General features: G+C 40.7%; 1 protein-coding gene and 1 pseudogene across 4 annotated transcripts in view; one reads left to right on the forward strand and one right to left on the reverse strand.

Annotated features, from left to right (window-relative positions):
• Nucleotides 1-18,169, forward strand: part of Slc9a7 (solute carrier family 9 member A7) — a 180,668-nt gene that overhangs the window by 60,043 nt on the left and 102,456 nt on the right. For all 4 annotated transcript variants that reach the window (NM_001401002.1, XM_087599840.1, XM_087599842.1 and 1 more), the window contains exons 2-3: nucleotides 12,064-12,263; nucleotides 14,530-14,607. In NM_001401002.1, the coding sequence (NP_001387931.1) occupies nucleotides 12,064-12,263; nucleotides 14,530-14,607 (278 nt within the window). The remainder of the gene's footprint in view (nucleotides 1-12,063; nucleotides 12,264-14,529; nucleotides 14,608-18,169) is intronic.
• Nucleotides 6,670-7,797, reverse strand: Actb-ps7 (actin, beta, pseudogene 7; annotated as a pseudogene).

Below are 18,169 nucleotides of genomic sequence, written 5' to 3' on the forward strand. Positions count from 1 at the left end.
AGAGAAGCTACATGCATTCTCCACAAAAGATAGAATAGGTGGGCCATATCCCCAAAATATAAGTTGAATATTTATCTTAAATAATTGGACCAGAAGTATTTTATTTTGAAGAGTTTTAGATTTTAGAACATTTGAATATATCAAACTGATTGAACATCCTTCATCCTAAACCTGAAATGTGAGATGCTTTAAAATCTAGAACTTTTGAGACATATGTCAGTGTTCAAAGATTTTTCTACTTCAGAGCATTTTTATTTTGGAGAGATGCTCAAGCCATACACTAGTCTGTGTGACTTAAACAAGAGAAATATATTTTCTTACTGTCCTGAAGGCTGGAAGTTCAAGATGTCAGCATGGCCAGTTGACTGTTAGTGGCCTTCCTCTTCCACATGGTCTCTCCATTATTATTTGGATAATGTTTAACCTGGTACAGATGGTTAGGGTTCCGAGGGTAGGAAGAAGTTTCCAGGAATAGGCTCAGAGGAAAGGTTGCTTTGTTTTGAAATGAAGTTGATGGTTAGCTGAAGAACCTTTTTTCCTTTTGCCTAGACAAAGTTTGGCTGTGCAGCTTAGACTGGCCTGGAACTTGTGATTATTCTGCTTTAATCTCCTGAGTTCTAGGGTTATGGATGCATATCACTATGTGCAGCTTATGTGCTCTCTCCTCTCTCTCTCTCTCTCTCTCTCTCTCTCTCTCTCTCTCTCTCTCTCTCTCTCTTCAATCATATGAACTTCCATCTTGAGTTTAGTCAGATGTTCACAATTTTAGCTATTGAAGAAAATAGCTATTAATGTGCAGATTTTCTGTTGTTCTGTCTGCAAACCTGGCCAGCTACTCATGGGATGGAGAGGTCCTGGGTCTTGGAGAAAAACCTACTACCATCACTTTTCCTAAACCAGTATAATTTCCTAACTGTACCCTAAGTATATATCTGTATACCATGTAAATGTAGCTCTCACCTCTCATCAAAATAGCTTATTTTTGCAACATAAACAGACAATTATAGAAGGCCACAACTAGTCAAGAGGTAGGAAACAGCTGACTGTGGATGCCCAGCCCTAATGATATATCTACAGCATAACTCCTGTACCCAAGGCTCCAGGAGCATTGCAGAATATGGAGAAGGCAAGATTGTAAGAACCAGAGATCTGTGAAGTTGCTGTGATATGGTGTCATCTAGCTATGACAGGGAACCACACCCATGAAATCTCAACAACATCGCTACCTAAGCAAAATCTGAACAATTCCAACAACAGTTAACACCCCAACACAGATGGGGGAAATCTCAGAGGACCCCATGCCTTGATGAAGAGCTGTAAGCAATTAACAACTGCTGAGAGAGGAAGAATTAGCTTTCCCTAGTGGTGACCCTCTTGTCTGAGTATCCAATTGAGAAAAGCATTATTAATGGGTATACTTTTATATACTGCAGATTTTGAGCCACACTTTTTGGTGTGGAGATGGAGTCGAAGACCTTGCATAGGCTAAGCATTCCCTGTACCTATTAGCCATAGCTCTAGCACCTGGCCCTTTATAATATGAATTCTGTGTACTGTCCAAAAAAGTGGGATGGATTTACACAGATCTCTTTACTTTGGCAATTATTGAGAAAGTGTCTTAGGCTTCTATTGCTGAGTTAAAGGCCATAACCATAAGTAAGTGGTGGGAGAAAAGGGTTTTATGTAGGCTTACAGATTACAGTCCTTTGTGAAGAGAGTCAAAGTAGGAACTGAAAGAGAGACCATGTAGAAACTCTGCTTTCTGGCTTGCATCCGAGGTTCGTATTCTTATACCTTCTAAGGATAGCACTGCCTACAGTAGGTTGGGCTCTCCCACATTAATCTTTAATTAAGAAAATAACCTGGAGATTTGCCTACAGGCCAGTCTGATGAAGACATTTTCTCAGTTGAGGTTCTCTCTTCCCAGAATGAGTCTCATTTGTGTCAAGTTGCCTAAAATCTAACTAGAACAGAAGGGTGTGTGCATGTGTGTAGTTTCTTGGTACCTAAACCTTAAAATGTTAAAGCTTTTAACACTAAGTATCTGCTCCTTTAGGTTGTACACTTCCCATGAGCTGAATGCCTCCTATTATCATCTTAGACCTTGGGTCTTATTTCAGTTGATTTTCTGGGTCACTCTCAATACTGCAGCTTAAGAGAGGCAGTGTGTTTTATATATGTAGTGGGTAATTGGGCTTGTATTATATCTTGTAACTGTTATATGAGATCTGGATAAAGTGAGTGTGGAGACATCATAGTCATCTGTTAAGTGTGTAGTAAACAAAGAGCAGAGGGTTTGTCAGTGGACAAACAGATAATGGTCTATGGCTCTGTGAATCACGGGTTTCAGAACTTATAGTTCAATGCCAAGATTGCCTCTCAAGCAATTCTGAAAACTTATTCTTAAATAATGTACCTGCAGGTTACTTAGTGAGCTAAACATGTTATATAAGTTGATTAATAAAATCAATGGTGTATGACATGTCAGGTTAAACTTTTTAAAAATACATTATTTACCATTTAAATGGAATTTTTATATTGATCATGTAATTATTTATTTTTCAACATATCTTGTCATATTCTTTCTCCTTTTCCAACTCCTCCCCTATCTTCCCCACCTCCCTACCCATCTAACTTTATATTCCTAATAATTCTTAAGTGGGCATTTTTAATAGTGACATTATTGACTTCATGCAACCCATCTTCCTTATAGTCTTTAATTCTGTGAGTATATGTATATTGTGTATACATGTCCGTATGGGTATGTTCACATGTATATGTTGGTACATGTGAATATAGCAGAGGTGGTTTATTAGGTGTTTTTCTCATTCACTCTCCACATTTGAGATAGGGTCTCATGGAACCTGGAGCTTATGAATTAATTGCTAGGCGGTCTGTATGGCCAGTAAGCTCTCAGGATACACCTGCCTCTGCTTCCCTCCCATGTCTCAGTGCTGGTATGACAGATATGTGCTGCTGCATCTGGCTTTTATATGGGGATCTGAAGTCAGGTCCTTATGCTTGCACAGCAAGCACTTTACTGACTGAGCCATCTTCCCACACCTTCTTAATATAGGAGAACAGGTAAAGTTGCTCACTTTCCATTTGTTTATCAAGCAAGAGTGCTGCATGTAGATGCATTGTTACATGGCTGTATCATTTTATTATTGACTTTTATTTGTTTTGAGAAATTCCTGGTACAGTCTTCTAAAATAAGGACCAGTGTTTATAGAGAATTACGCATATTCTCAAAATTCTCCTCTGGCCAAATCTTTTTAGAATGGTAAATTCTTATACAAATGTTTATTTTACTGACACTCATGAAGCTGCTGGGGGCAGGTAAATAAATTATAGTACTTGATGGACCCCTCCATTGAACAGGGTGACTTCAATAAGAGAGAACCCCATAGATGCTTTTCTATGAGTAGATTTCCTACTCTGCTCCAACTCCACACATCAACCCCACTTCCAAATTCCACGATTCTCTAATATGTGGTATCTTTATAGTAATTGAGATAATGTAAGGAAACTTATTCATCCAAAAGTCTTGTAGAAAAGTGGCACCTGGGCAGCAGTTGGTATTTGTAATGGACTTTGGCACAGTGCACTCATTCTGCCAACAGCCAGGTCTTAGGAAAGAAAAGTAGATGCACTTTGCTTTGCATGGCAGCTGAGGGGAAAGTGACAGAACACGGCCAAACTTCCTGTGGAACCGTCCCCATTCTTTCAGCTACCTGGTAGGGCATGTTGTTAGCGTGAGTGATCCACAACAACAACATGGGACAAAACTATTAAAAATAACAATTTAACATCTATGAAAATAGAAAAATAGTCAAATAGCAAATCAGAGGACATATATTGAAGAAATCTGCTGAACTTTACCAAGTATAATGGTGGCCTGTGGCTTTTAGGTTAGGGAAAGACATCCATCCCTCCAGATATGTGTAACAGAAGACTTACACTGGGTAGGTGGAGGAGACTGTAGTGACTCTCAGTTACCACTCCTCCCTGTATCAGTAATAAACACAGCTGTATAAGTAGCAGAACTATAATTGTGGTCTTTCCCACCCACACATAAGTTTGCTGAAGTAACGACTGAGACTTAATTATATTTATGAATAAATGCTTAGGTCATAAGCTTGGGCCTGTTCCCCAACTAGCTCATAACTTAATTATCCTGTTTATTCTATTCTAAGTCCCAACACGTGGTTGGTCACCTGGTCGTCAGTTTTGTGTAACTGACTGTCTTCCTCTGTGTCTACAGGAATCTCTCCATGCCTGACTCAATCCCAGAATTTCCCTCTCTCTGCCAGAACTCCCACCTCCTATTTCTTGCCTCAGCTCATTGGCCATAGGCTTTTTATTTTATTAGCAGGTGATTTCTTTTACACAGTGCACAAGAGATTGTCTCTATACAGAACAAGTAGAAGAAAGCATTGAAAAGAGTCCTAACAATCTCTTATCATAATCTGTCAAAACTCTCCCTAACCCAGAAAAGTGATGGTTACTGTTGGAATCCATTGAATTTGACATGTAGGTTGAACATTCCTAATCTGAAAATCTGAAATCCAGGATCTTTTGAGTGCTAACATGACAAGCCAAAATTTTAGATTTTGGAACATAGTATATTTTGGATTTCAGTAATTGGTAAAGTCTTTGCAAAGATCCCCAAGCAAGTAACTCTGAAATCAGAAACAACTCTAGTTTCAAGCATTTCAGGTAAGACACTCTCAACTTAAGAGTTATTTCTATGCCCCCAATACACGTGTGTGTGTGTGTGTGTGCGTGCGTGCGTGCGTGCGTGCGTGCGTGTGAGAGAGAGAGAGAGAGAGAGAGAGAGAGAGAGAGAGAACACGAGTGCAAGTGTAGATGGGTGTGCATGCTGCATACATGGATGCCAGAGGACAACCTCAGGTGTGGGTCTTTGCTTTCCACCTTGTGCTGGATCTCTTTTTTCCTGCTGGACATGCCAGATTAGCTGGCCCAATAGCTTCTCAGTATTTCCCTTGTCTTCCCATCTCCCAGTAAGAGCACTATTTTCTTTTCTTTTTTTGAAGTTAACAACAATCATATTATTTTCTGAGTATAATGGAAGCTGAGATAAGCATAAATAAATACAATTTGATAAATAATTCAGTAATAATTATATGGTAGCTAATCTTGGTTCTCCAGTCTCATAGGTTGTGGTCAGTATTGTGCTTTCATCTTCATTCAATATATATATATATATATATATATATATATATATATATATGTATATATATATATATATGTGTGTGTGTGTGTGTGTGTATACATACATACACACACATACATACATACAATGCTTTGTGCGTCTTGAGGATTTCTTTTCTTGTTATGTCAAATGAAGCTTTAGAACTGAGAGCAATCCTTAGTACACTTTATATAATTACATGGTAGTGGCCAAACCAAATTGATGACCCTTTACCCTCAGTAGCATGCATAAGGGAAGGAAGGTCAGATTAGAGAACAGTACATTCAAGCCCTTGTTCCTCTCCTGCTTTTAATGAAGTCTTATTAATTTTGATGTTTTTATAATGTAGCTCGTAGATGGCTGTCTAGAATTATACTTCTCCCTGTGTCCATTGTTCAACTATTCTCTCAACAGCCTCAGCCACAGAGAGAAATTGGTTTCATACTCATGGGGGTTGGTATCTTCATGACCCTCTGGAATTGGCTCATATTCCTTTCTTATTCTACCAGTGAACACAAATATAAGATATCCATATACACATGTCTGTCTATACATGCCTATAGTCCTTTGGTTCTATCTTAAAGTTGGAAGAGCTGGCAGTAGTACACCTTCAGTACAGTATGCTGAGACAGTTGGCAAGTAGGTCTTCTTCTTCTTCTTCTTCTTCTTCTTCTTCTTCTTCTTCTTCTTCTTCTTCTTCTTCTTCTTCTTCTTCTTCTTCTTCTTCTTCTTCTTCTCTTCTCCTTCTCCTTCTCCTCCTTCCTCCTCCTCCTCCTTCCTTCTCCTCCTCCTTTTGTTTGTAAGGTGTGCTCTTTTATTAAAATGGTCTCATGTCAGTGTTGTCAGTGTATAGGTCAGCCCTGGCTGCCGCAACACCTCAACCCACTCCCAGGGAAACCAAAGCCTTCATACATCAAGTTGGGGGACAAATAAAAAGGGGGCCACGATGGCTGACCATTCAGAAATTAAAAACAAAAATGAAGTATTAAAGCTGAAGATTTAAAAAAGAACTTTTCAGTACATAATTTACACAGAAGCAATGCTGTCACCTTCCCCGGTGTGGACTCAGGGCATGGACATGGTCATCCTCCCCTTTTGGGTGGGTGAGGGACTTCCTGTAACCATCTATGTCATAGATACTTGGAGTGATTATTTTTTAAAAGAAGAACAAAAACAAAAACAATGTACAATCAAAGTCCTCAGCCACATTGTAGAACTTTGGGGGATGTTTGCTCCAGCTGACTGCTGTCGCCTTCACTGTTCGAGTTTTTAAATACTGACTCAAAAGCGCCAAAACAAAACAAAACAATATAAAAAACCTTTAAAATTTTTTAAAAAGAACAACAACAAATAAAAAACAAATAAAGCCTTGCCAATGTTGTCTCGTATTTTTTTCTGCACAAGTTAAGTTTTGCCAAAGAAAAGGTGTAAAACGCAACTCAGTTACAGTCCGCCTAGAAGCAAATGTGGTGCACTATGGAAGGGACTCATGGTACACCTGCTTGCTGATCCACGTCTGCTGGAAGGTGGATGGTGAGGCCAGGATGGAGCCACCGATCCACACACAGTACTTGCGCTTAGGAGGGGCAATGATCTCAATCTTCATGGTACCAGCAACCAGAGCAGTAATCTCATTCTGCATCCTGTCAGCAATGCCTGGATACACAGTGGTGCCACCAGACAGCATTGTGTTGTCATAGAGGTCTTTACGGATGTCACCTTCACACTTCATGATGGAATTGAATGTAGTTTCATGGATGCCACAGGATTCCACACCCAGGAAGGAAGGCTGGAAAAGAGCCTCGGGGCATCGGAACTGCTCATTGTGATGACCTGGCTGTCAGGCAGCTCAGAGCTCCTCTCCAAGGAGGAAGAGGATGCGGCAGTGGCCCATCTCTTGCTTGAAATCTAGGGCAACATAGCACAAATTCTCTTTGATGTCACGCACAATTTCCCTCTCAGTTGTGGTGAAGCTGTAGCCACATTTGGTCAGGATCTTCATGATGTAGTCTGTCAGGTCCCAGCCAGCCAGGTCCAAACGCAGGATGGCATGAGGGAGATGGTAGCCCTCATAGATGGACACAGTGTGGGTGATCCTATCTCAGGACTCCATCACAATGCGAATGGTACGACCAGAGGCACACGGGGACAGAACAGCCTGGTTGACTACATACATGGCTGGGGTGTTGAAAGTCTCAAACATGATCTGGGTCATCTTTTCATTGTTGGCCTTAGGGTTCAGGAGGCCTAGGTGAGCAACACAGGGTGCTCCTTGGGGGCCACACGCAGCTCATTGTAGAATGTGTGGTGCCAGATCTTCTCCATATCGTCCCAGCTGGTGGCAATGCTGTGTTCAATAGGGTGTTTCAGGATCAGGATGCCTCTCTTGCTCTGAACCTCATCGCCCAAGTAGCAGTCCTTCTGACCCATACCCACTATCATACCCTGGTGCCTAGGGCAGCCCACCATGGAGGGAAGGATGGCCGGGTGGAATAGTCGCCCGTGAAGCCTGCCTTGCACATGCTGGAGCCATTGTTGATGACAAGCACAGCAGTATTGTCATCCATGGTGAATTGGTGGTGGGTGTGGATGGGCGACAGAGGAGCTGCTAGAAGGCTGTGCTCGCGGGTGGACGCGGACTCAACAGTGGTAGGTTTTCTTTATACCCACAAGATAGAGGCTTGGATTTTTGTACTTTTGAGTTTACCATTTGCAATTCAGCCACACAAAATGTCAAAGTAATTCCATCCATATTTGCTTTCTGTAAAAGTTGCATTTAAATTATTTCCTGATGTTAGTCAGCCTGTGAAATCAGTGACCCTCTGTTCCTCAGCTGCTGTCTGCTATGCTGTTTTCCCACAGACATAGGCTTAATTCTCTCTGTCATCTGGAGTACTGTGCTGTATAGCAAGTCAGATCAGTGCCTATGTGGCTCCTTGCATTTTCTTGTGAGTACTGAACTTCTTGAGCTTTAAATAAAATGCCCTACATGTTTTTAAGTCTTTACAGTTATGATCGTTTCACAGTTTTCTATCAGAGGATGTATTCAGAGCCAGCAAATAAACTATGTATGTTAATGTTGTCTCCAGTTTTTTAAAATTCATTTTCTCAAACACAAAACAGTGGCAACAACAACAACAACAACAACAGCAACAGCAACAACAACAACAACAACAACAACACTATCCCTCTGTAGTCCTGATATCAGGCTCTTTGTTCAATCAGAAAACACTCATTGTAAACTTCGTATCACACATGGGGAGTGATGATGGTGAATAGAAATCTCCACTGCTTGCTGAGTTCCTTGGAGAAAAGCATGAGTTAGCAGTCTACGGGACTTGGTTAGGTCAGAGTCTCAGGATGGGTTTAACCACTGACCTTTGCTGTGATCGCTTGTGCTGCTGTGTTTAACCGCAGCATCATTCCTCTTAGTTTTCCTTTGTTAATATGGGTGCATTGGGCCCAGAGCAAAGAAGGAAAGGTTTGCTAAATTTAAACATCACTCAGTATTCAGCATCTGCTAATGAATCTAAGCATTTACTGGAATTGAATAATTTGTATAGAACTGTTATGTGTCTCTTTTTTTAAAGGTTTCTTTGTGTGTGTGTGTGTGTGTGTGTGTGTGTGTGTGTGTGTGTGTGTGTGTATAAGTACTTGTGGAGGCCAGAAGAAGTCATTGGATATTCTGGAGCTGAAGTTACAGGCACTTGTGAGCTGCTTGCCTGACAACAATGTGGCTTCTGGGAATGAATCTTGGCCCCTCTGGAAGAGTAAAACAGGCTCGTAACCATTTAGCCATCCCTCCAGCCCATAAGCCTCTTTTGCCAGTATTCATTGTGAGGACCTATGAGTAAGGTTTACTTTCTTCTCTGATGAGGATGTAAATAAAGTTAAGAAACAGTGAGGAATGCAAAGCAAATTTAATGTATCCAGTTTCTGTAGATACTGTTTAATATAAACTCTGTGACAGATCACATTCTTCAGGTAATACAGACCACTGTTTATCATGACAAATGTTGAAGGCCTGTGGAACTGCCTCATCAAGTAACTCTGCATCAGTACTTGCCTAACCAAGGACAAAAAGACATTGTACAGATCTAGAGATAAAGGCCCTGAGAAGAACAAGCAGTCCCTACCCTCCTGCTCCCAGTGCTTCCAGGAGCTTTGGAAGGAAGTGCTGTTGCCACAGCTGATCATAGTTATTGTCAACATGATCTCAAATATGAGCACAAAATGTCACTGTAATAAAGCTGGGGATAACATTTGAAATGTAAATACATAAAATATCCAAGAAAAATAAAATTAAAAAAGAGGAAGTTTAGAATCAATAAGATGGTTCAATATAGGAAGCATATTGGTCTGAGGTGGTGGCTCAGTGGGCAAAGCAAGTGTGAGGATCTGAGTGCAGGTCCCCATTCCAGTCTATAATTCCAGTGTTTTTGGAGATGAGCGGTAGAGAGAAAAAATTATCCAGAAGTACACAGACCAGCTAGCCTGACAAATGCAGCAATAAAAAGACAGGTCCTATCTCAAAGTAGAAGGCAAAGACTGTCACCCAAACTTGTTCTCTGATTCGAATGTTTGCCCTTGCATTCTCTCTCTCTCTCTCCGCTCCCCTTCCCCCTCTCCTTCCCTTTCTATCCCTTTCCCCCTTCCCCTCTCCTCTCTTCCCTTCCCCTCCCTCTTCCACACACACACACACACACACACACACACACACACACACACACACACACGAGAGAGAGAGAGAGAGAGAGAGAGAGAGAGAGAGAGAGAGAGAGAGAGATGGTTTCACCCATAGGATGCTAATAGAAGTAACTTGTTCACTACATTGCCACAGAGAATAATAACCCCAAGGAACATCCTTGCAACAAACAGGATAGAACATTTATAGAATTTTGTGTTGTTAAAGGAGAGAAGGGTGCATAGGCAGAGAAGATGCAGGTCCCAGTGGAGTTGTACTGAAGGAGGTAAATGCTTAGCATACTGTAATCATGAGAGGGCATGGGACCTTCCACAGTCACCAGGAGAATGAGCAGCATAATATAAATGGGGAGAAGGAAGGGGCTATGTAACTTTCCTTCACCTTAGATAGGGCTCTGATAGCAGAGCAAAGACACAATTCTATTGGTGTAGCTTAGTCAACCACTGAGTTGAATTGGGGTTATTTGTAGGAGCATGAATGAAAGGGTTGAATATATGAGTAGGGACAGATGTACTATCAAAGAAGAGCCCTCCACCCCAGAAATTCAGCTCCCAATCCTAGGGGGCAGCTTCCGCAAAGTATGTTTGTGGGCCTAATCTTGTGTGAGTAATCACAACTGCTCTGATTACATACCACACTTGGAGGGCAGAGTTCCATAGCAGAGGGTTTGTTCACTGCCCCTAAACACTAGGACCAATTGTGTACATGATATACTTCTTTCCTGTTCCATGCAGAGGACTCCTAGACATTTATCAGAATTCTCATAGCCCCCTATGAATGAGAACTGATAGAGACCGATAAGCTATCAGGCCTTACTAGAGCAGCAGTGAAGATGAGGAAAATACAAAGAAATGTGTCCGGCAGCCACCCTGCTGTAGGTAGCTCACAATATCATTTATAAGCACAGATACCCAGAAAGCCAGACCAAGCTAGCCATGACAGTGCCAGTGGAGAAACATGTTCTCAAGCTGAGCAGAGCAGGACTGAGCAAATTCTGGTTGGCCATCTCTGCCATCAGATGATTTCTCACCAGATGGGAATAAAATAAATGGAAATTTAGCTGTAAGACCTGATAGACACTGAAGAAGTGTTTGTCTTTTCCCTGTTCACTAGATAATTTGAAACATCTGCATTATGGGCTCCTTTGTTTTCTTTAGGTATCTCTTTTTGGTAATGGCAAATGTGCTTTTGAAAATTAAGTCTTACTTTTCTTATACGTTTAAGGTTGTTTCATAATTGGCCAGGATGAGATTATTAAGAACATCAGTTTAAATTTGTAGTCGCAAGGAGGAGCCCCTTAATCATGACTGCTTAAGTTTACATGGCAACCTTTAGCCGCCCCGTGGGTATAATTATTTTCTCCATGATCCTCAGTGCTTGGAATGACTTAAGCAAAAACATTTTCCCTCCTTCCACTCTGATGTGTGTGTGGCAAAGCATGTTACATTTATAGCAATTAAACATTCCAGTGGCCTGTTCCTCCCTTGCAGATGGCAGTAGGAATGGTTTGAAAGATACTATGGGGAAAAACAAAGACTCAGTTGGCCTTCCTCATTCTGTTCTGGGCAGAAAACATTACACTCTCCCCTCTCCCTCATTTCTTTCTACAAAAAGCCTCAGAAGTGAGAGATGAAAGAGAAGCAGGGTTGAGTCTGTTTATGCGGCCATACTAAGCACTGTTCTATTTAATCCTTCTAGTGACTAATGGACTCAGATCAGCAGTGTGTTGCTTCCATACTTTGTTTTGTCACATAACTGACTTTTTAAAAGTTCAGTGATTAATTTGTTAGTGTTTAAAACTCTAGGATAGGCAATCTAGAAATATCCCCAGAGGAGGTATATGGGGAAGAGGAAGAGAGAAAACCATGCCCTTTTGAGTTAGGCATGGAAGTTGGGCACACAGCCATATGGCAAAAGGGAGGTAGTTTCAGACAAAGAGTGAAAAGGCATACCAGACACAGCATACTTAGGCTCTGGCCAGTTTCTGAAAGACAGAGAGAAAAAAAGAAAGGGGAAAATGGATTTTCTGATTTTTTTTTTCAGAAAAGTGGTCAGGCTTAACCTAGCTGTAGGGCTGCGCCTCCATAAATGATTGAGCAGTAAGCCAGGACTAATGTTTTTTATGTGTGTCACCTTATTTCAGGGCTCATTGTTGGAGTGATCCTGAGGTATGGCACCCCTGCTACCAGCGGTCGTGACAAGTCACTCAGCTGTACTCAGGAAGACAGAGCCTTTAGTACTTTATTAGTGAATGTCAGTGGGAAGTTCTTTGAATACACTCTGAAAGGAGAAATCAGCCCTGGCAAGATCAACAATGTGGAGCAGAATGACATGCTGCGGAAGGTGAGCTGGTACCACGGTTTTCTGGGACAAGGCTGTTGATCACCATCTTGACCTTGAGGAGAGAAATTCTCCCAAACTACTGGAATATCTGTCACATTCCTGGTTTACAATTTTCTAAGGTGCTTCAGGGTCAGAATGAGTAGGAAGACTCAGAATTTAACTTTGTTGCTTCAGCTACCAGCCTAACTGGTTAGGACCTATGGCCTGCATGGGCTACTGATGACATGACATGTTGGTGGATCCCCACTTGCCTTGTTTCCCCAACAGCATCACTTCTTTATTCTTGTTTTCTTTTTTTTGTTATTATTGGATATTTTTATTTACATTTCTTTTTTTACTTGCTCTTAAGGTTTATTACATATTCACGAACCTGAAAATATATGCATGCAAGTACATACCCATTTTATATATACGTACTTATTCACATCAACATATATATTTGCCAGACTATCACTATCATCAGGTAGGAAGCTACTTTGAGAGATGGAGGTTTAGAGTCACATTGATATATTCAGTGATATCTTCATGCTACCTGCCTCAGAATGAGACAAGGTATGGAAGGTCAAGATCTCAGGTGCCATATGGTAGAGTGTTAAGGGATGGATGTTTTAGTAGAAAAACTAGTTTTTTTCTCCATCTTTATTAACTTGGGTATTTCTTATTTATATTTCAATTGTTATTCCCTTTCCCGGTTTCCAGGCCAACATCCCCATGAGCTTAGAAACAAGCCTGCCTGCCTGCCTGCCTGCCTGCCTGCCTGCCTTCCTTCCTTCCTTCCTTCCTTCCTTCCTTCCTTCCTTCCTTCCTTCCTTCCTTCCTCCCCTCCCCTCCCCTCCCCTCTTCTCCTCTCCTCACTTTTCCTCCCCCTCTCTACCTTCCTTTCTTTTTTCTTTCTCTTTTCTTTTCTTCTCCCCCTTTCTTTCTTTTCTTTTTCCCCTCTCTCTCCCTCCCTCTCTCTCTCTTTCTCTCTCTCTCTCTCTCTCTCTCTCTCTCTCTCTCTCTCTCTCTCTCTCTCTCTCTCTCTCTCTCTCTCTCCTGTTTTTCAACACAGGGTTTCTCTTGACTGTCCTGGAACTCACTCTGTAGACCAGGCTGGTGTCAAACTCACACAGATCCCTCCACCTTCCTCTGTTTCCCAAGTGCTGGGATGAAAGGCATGCACCATCACCACACGGCACTTATCTTTTAAAAAATAATATTACTTTCCCTTTTAGCTTAGTCAGTATTCTGAAATGCAACTCCTAGTTAGTCATGGCTTTCTTGACATAGTCTGCAAATATACAAGTGCTTACATATATTAATGATCAATGCCAAAGACTTGCCTAATATTGAAACAAAGGAGGGCTTGTTTTAGAATTTAAGTCCAAGCATTATTTCTCAATTTTAAAATTTCATTTTATTTTCTTTTAAGACAGTGTCTTAAAATGTGGCTCAGACTCATCTCAAATCCATAGTTCTCCTGCCTCAGCCTCTGAGTGCTAGAGTTACAGGAATTTACCTCTACACATGCTTCAAGCCTTGTTTTCATTTGATTATGGAGTAGCAAAAACGCTTCAGGAAAAAAGATTACGTGTCTCTCATGTGGATGATTTCTAGAATAGGCAAGAAATCAATATTAAAGATTTATTCGTGTGGGTATATTAATTGATTTTATGTCACTTAATCATTTAAAATATTTAGCCTATTCCTAACCCCCACCCCTCCCCAAAGTTTTGTCTGTTTATAAATGTTTAGCTCCCTGATTGGCTGTGTAAAAGTGTCAGTGTGTGTTCCTTTTTATCAACAACAACCAACTTTAGTTGATGATCAAGAAGCAGCTGACCTCACTGATAACTATGTCTTGGACGCATGGAGTATTTCCAATAGAATTAGGTCTACAAATGGGAAGTTAATAAAAACGCATAGTAACATTTTTATTGCAATTAAGCTTTCATGAATGTGTGATGGAGGTCAGGACGTTTTTATTTTCTGTTGAAAAACATTGGCAGCAGCTGCCTGTGAGTTCCTCAAATTGCCTCAAACTGTTGTGACTTAATATGTATTAAGACAGAATACTGGAATCTTAAGTCAGAAGTGCTGGGGGTGGCCATGGGCAGGGAGAACATGCAAGTCAATAGGGAAACTGTGGCTTATCTGCTGTAATGATTTAATACATTGGTGGCTTTTGTTCTAAATAAGGCACTTTAGTCAATGGCTTCCAATATTTAAAAAAATCCAATCAGTTGAACTTTATCTAAAATTTGACTTTTTCTTTTTAAACTTTCAGGTAACATTTGATCCAGAGGTATTTTTCAACATTCTGCTGCCTCCAATTATTTTCCATGCTGGATACAGCTTAAAGAAGGTATAAGTATTTTTGCCAGTCATTTCTTTTTTTTTTATTAACTTGAGTATTTATTATTTACATTTTGAGTGTTATTCCCTTTCCCGGTTTCCGGGCAAACATCCCCCTAATCCCTTCCCCTCCCCTTCTTTATGGGTGTTCCCCTCCCCAACCTACCCCCATTGTCGCCCTCCCCCCAACAATCACGTTCACTGGGGGTTCAGTCTTAGCAGGACCCAGGGCTTCCCCTTCCACTGGTTCTCTTACTAGGATATTCATTGCTACCTATGAGGTCAGAGTCCAGGATCAGTCCATGTATAGTCTTTAGGTAGTGGCTTAGTCCCTGGAAGCTCTGGTTGGTTGGCATTGTTGTTCATAAAGGGTCTTGAGCCCCTTCAAGCTCTTTCAGTCCTTTCTCTGATTCCTTCAACGGGGGTCTTGTTCTCAGTTCAGTGGTTTGCTGCTGGCATTCGCCTCTGTGTTTGCTGTATTCTGGCTGTGTCTCTCAGGAGTGATCTACATCCTTGCCAGTGATTTCTTAAGAGATTTCTCCTTTGTTCCCTAACATAATGTTTTTATTGATTATTTGGGAATTTCACATAATGTACCCGATCACTTGGAGGACACTACCATTCATCCAAGCACCCCCCTACCCATGTGACGTACACCCAGGAAAAGAAGGGAAGAAAAAGAAAAAAATACCAAGTCCAGTTTGTGTTGCCCATATCCTCACTGGAGCACAGTCAAACTCCCAGTAGTCCACCCTTTAAAGAAAACTGAGTCCTTCCCCACCTGCACCCTCGCCAGAAACCATCAACTGTGATGGCATCACTTCAGCATCCCTATTGCAATTTTAAAGAGTTCTTTTCAATGGCTTACTGTGTAGGATTTTTCTTTTTTGGGGGGAGTGGAAGTTTCAATGTTGACCTCCATAATTTCTAGTTTTCCCTTTAAACTCTCAGATTTTTGTGTTGTGTACCCACTCAGAGACTATCGGTAACTCATCATCAATTGTTACTGTTTAAAATGTCGAGCTCTTCGAAACTGCCAGCAGGAATATAACACAGTGCAGCCACTTTTGCAAACAACATAATAGTTTCTTGTTAAAGTGAAGTTGAAAGTGTCTTAAGGCCCAACAGCTTCACTGATGAGGATTCCTTGAAGAGTAAGTAACTTGTGTTCACACAAAAACCTATGCCTCATTCTTCATACTCCTGATTTGTAAGACAAAACCCTAAAGTCACCAAAATGCCTTCCTGTGGGTAATGGTTAAACAAACTGTAGTATACCCATACCATAGAAAAATACTCAGTGATCACATTGAAAAAAATATTGGTGTCCAATCTGGATAGTCTTGTAAGTCATTCTGTTGAGTCAGACAATTCAGAGTCAGGGTTCCATGCTATATTGCTTCATTTATGTAGCACTACAGAAATGGCAAAATTATAGAGATAGAGAACAAATTGTTCGTTGTTTGGGATTAGAGATGATGGTAAGGTAGAGTATGGGGAGGCCAGAGGGGACATTTTATAGTCATGGGATATATGTGTATGTTAGATAGTATTTTTGTGGTGCCAAGAATGGTAAGCAACTCCAGGCCAACTCTATTTCTTGACTGTGGCATTAGTTATGCAATCTGCTCATGTGATAAAATTACACTGACATTGGACCAATATCATTCTCCTAGTTTTGGTACTGTTCTATAGTTACATAAGATACAGTTGACGGGGATAGTGGTGGATGAGGGTACCCAAAACCTTTCTATATTGTCTTTACAATTTCAGTAAATCCATTGTTCGTCCAAAGTAAAAGAAAAGTTTTAAATAACTTAACTATCCACCTTATTGAGGATCATTATACTTGACAGATTCTTAAGCCAAGACAATTTTTTAATTGAAAAACCAAGTACTTTAACAAAACATCAGCAGCTCTATCTACCTATCTATCTACCTACCTATCTACCTATCATCTATCTATCTATTATCTCTCTCTCTCTCTCTCTCTCTCTCTCTCTCTCTACCTATCAATCATCTATGTATCTATCATCTAGCTCTCTGCTCTAACTTATTGTGGGAATGTTGTATAAAGATCAGTTCCAAAGACCTCCCTAGGATAACAGCCATAGAGCTTATTCAGCTCTGAAGGTGGATGAGAGACAAACCTTTCAGTTCTAGAGAAGAAAGGTATTGGCTGACAGGAAAACTCAACAACATCTGTATGAATTAGAAAATGACTTTTAAATGGAGAAACTGTGGCTACATTAACCTGGAAAACTGTATTATGAACATAAAAGAGGGTATCGTTACAGAATATTCAAATATTCAATGGTTAATAAAGGAGTACTCAGAACAGTTCTGTGCCAGTAAGTTATATGGGGCAGAGAGAAGTCAACTTCAGGTGTCATTCTTCAGGCACCCTATACCTCATTTTTCAATGATCTGATCTGAAACTCTAAGTAGGTTAGACTGACTGGTAAGGGAATTCCAGGGATCTGCTTTTCTCAACCTCTTCGGCACTGGGACTTTTAGTGTGTATCTCACCTTTTTAAAAAAGATTTATTTATTTATTTATATGAGTACATTGTAGCTGTCTGTAGACACACCAGAAGAGGGCATCAGATCCCATTACAGATGGTTGTGAGCCACCATGTGGTTGCTGGGAATTGAACTCAGGACCTCTGGAAGAGCAGTCAGTGCTCATAACCACTGAGCCATCTCTCCAGTCTGCACCTCACCTTTGTGTGTGTGTGTGTGTGTGTGTGTGTGTGTGTGTGTGTGTGTGTCTGTGTGTCTGTGTGTGTGTGTGTTGTATATCCATGAATGTACAGGTATATGTACCTGTCTGAATGCATGCAGAGGGAGGCCAGAGAAGAATATCAAATGTTTCCTTCTCTTGCTGTCTTACTGCATTTAGATAGGATTTTTCATGGAACCAGAAACTCACTGTTTGGCTAGAGTGGCTGACTTGCAAGATCTTATGAGATACCTGTCTCTGCCTCCCAGTGCTGGAGCTTTAGAAACACACAGCCATACCCAGAGATTTCACCCTTGAGCCATCTTCCCAGTTCCCCAGCATTTTGTTTTATGTGAATGTTGCAGATCAAATCCAGGTCTTTGTGTTTGCATGGCAAGAACTTTATAGATTAAGGTGTCTTTCTAGACCCTGTTCTAGTAAATTTGACAAGTGAAATGGACAGGTTCCTTGAATAACACAAATTAACCAAGCTGACTAGAGATAATATAGAAAATTTGGACAGCTCTGTGTTAAATAAAAAACTGAATTGATAATTAAAACCCTACCTACATGGCTTCATAGTGAACAAGACCAAACATTTAAGGAAGAAAGAAAAGCATCCCTGCAAAAGCATAGTGTTCCATAGAAGATGGACTACTTCCCAATTCCCTTTAGGAGAGGATGCCTGCCCAACATACTAGACTTTCTCTCAGAACCACTTTTTGGTTTTAAACCATTTATGGAGCATCAGCTAGGTACAGGAACTATACATATTTATTTCTGTTTATAAATCTATGTGAACATTCACAGAATCTATAAGAATTTAAATATTTAATTAGTAAATTAATTG

This window comes from Rattus norvegicus, chromosome X, assembly GCF_021556685.1.
Source record: "Rattus norvegicus strain SHRSP/BbbUtx chromosome X, alternate assembly SHRSP_T2T, whole genome shotgun sequence".
NCBI classification, from domain to species: Eukaryota; Metazoa; Chordata; class Mammalia; order Rodentia; family Muridae; genus Rattus; species Rattus norvegicus.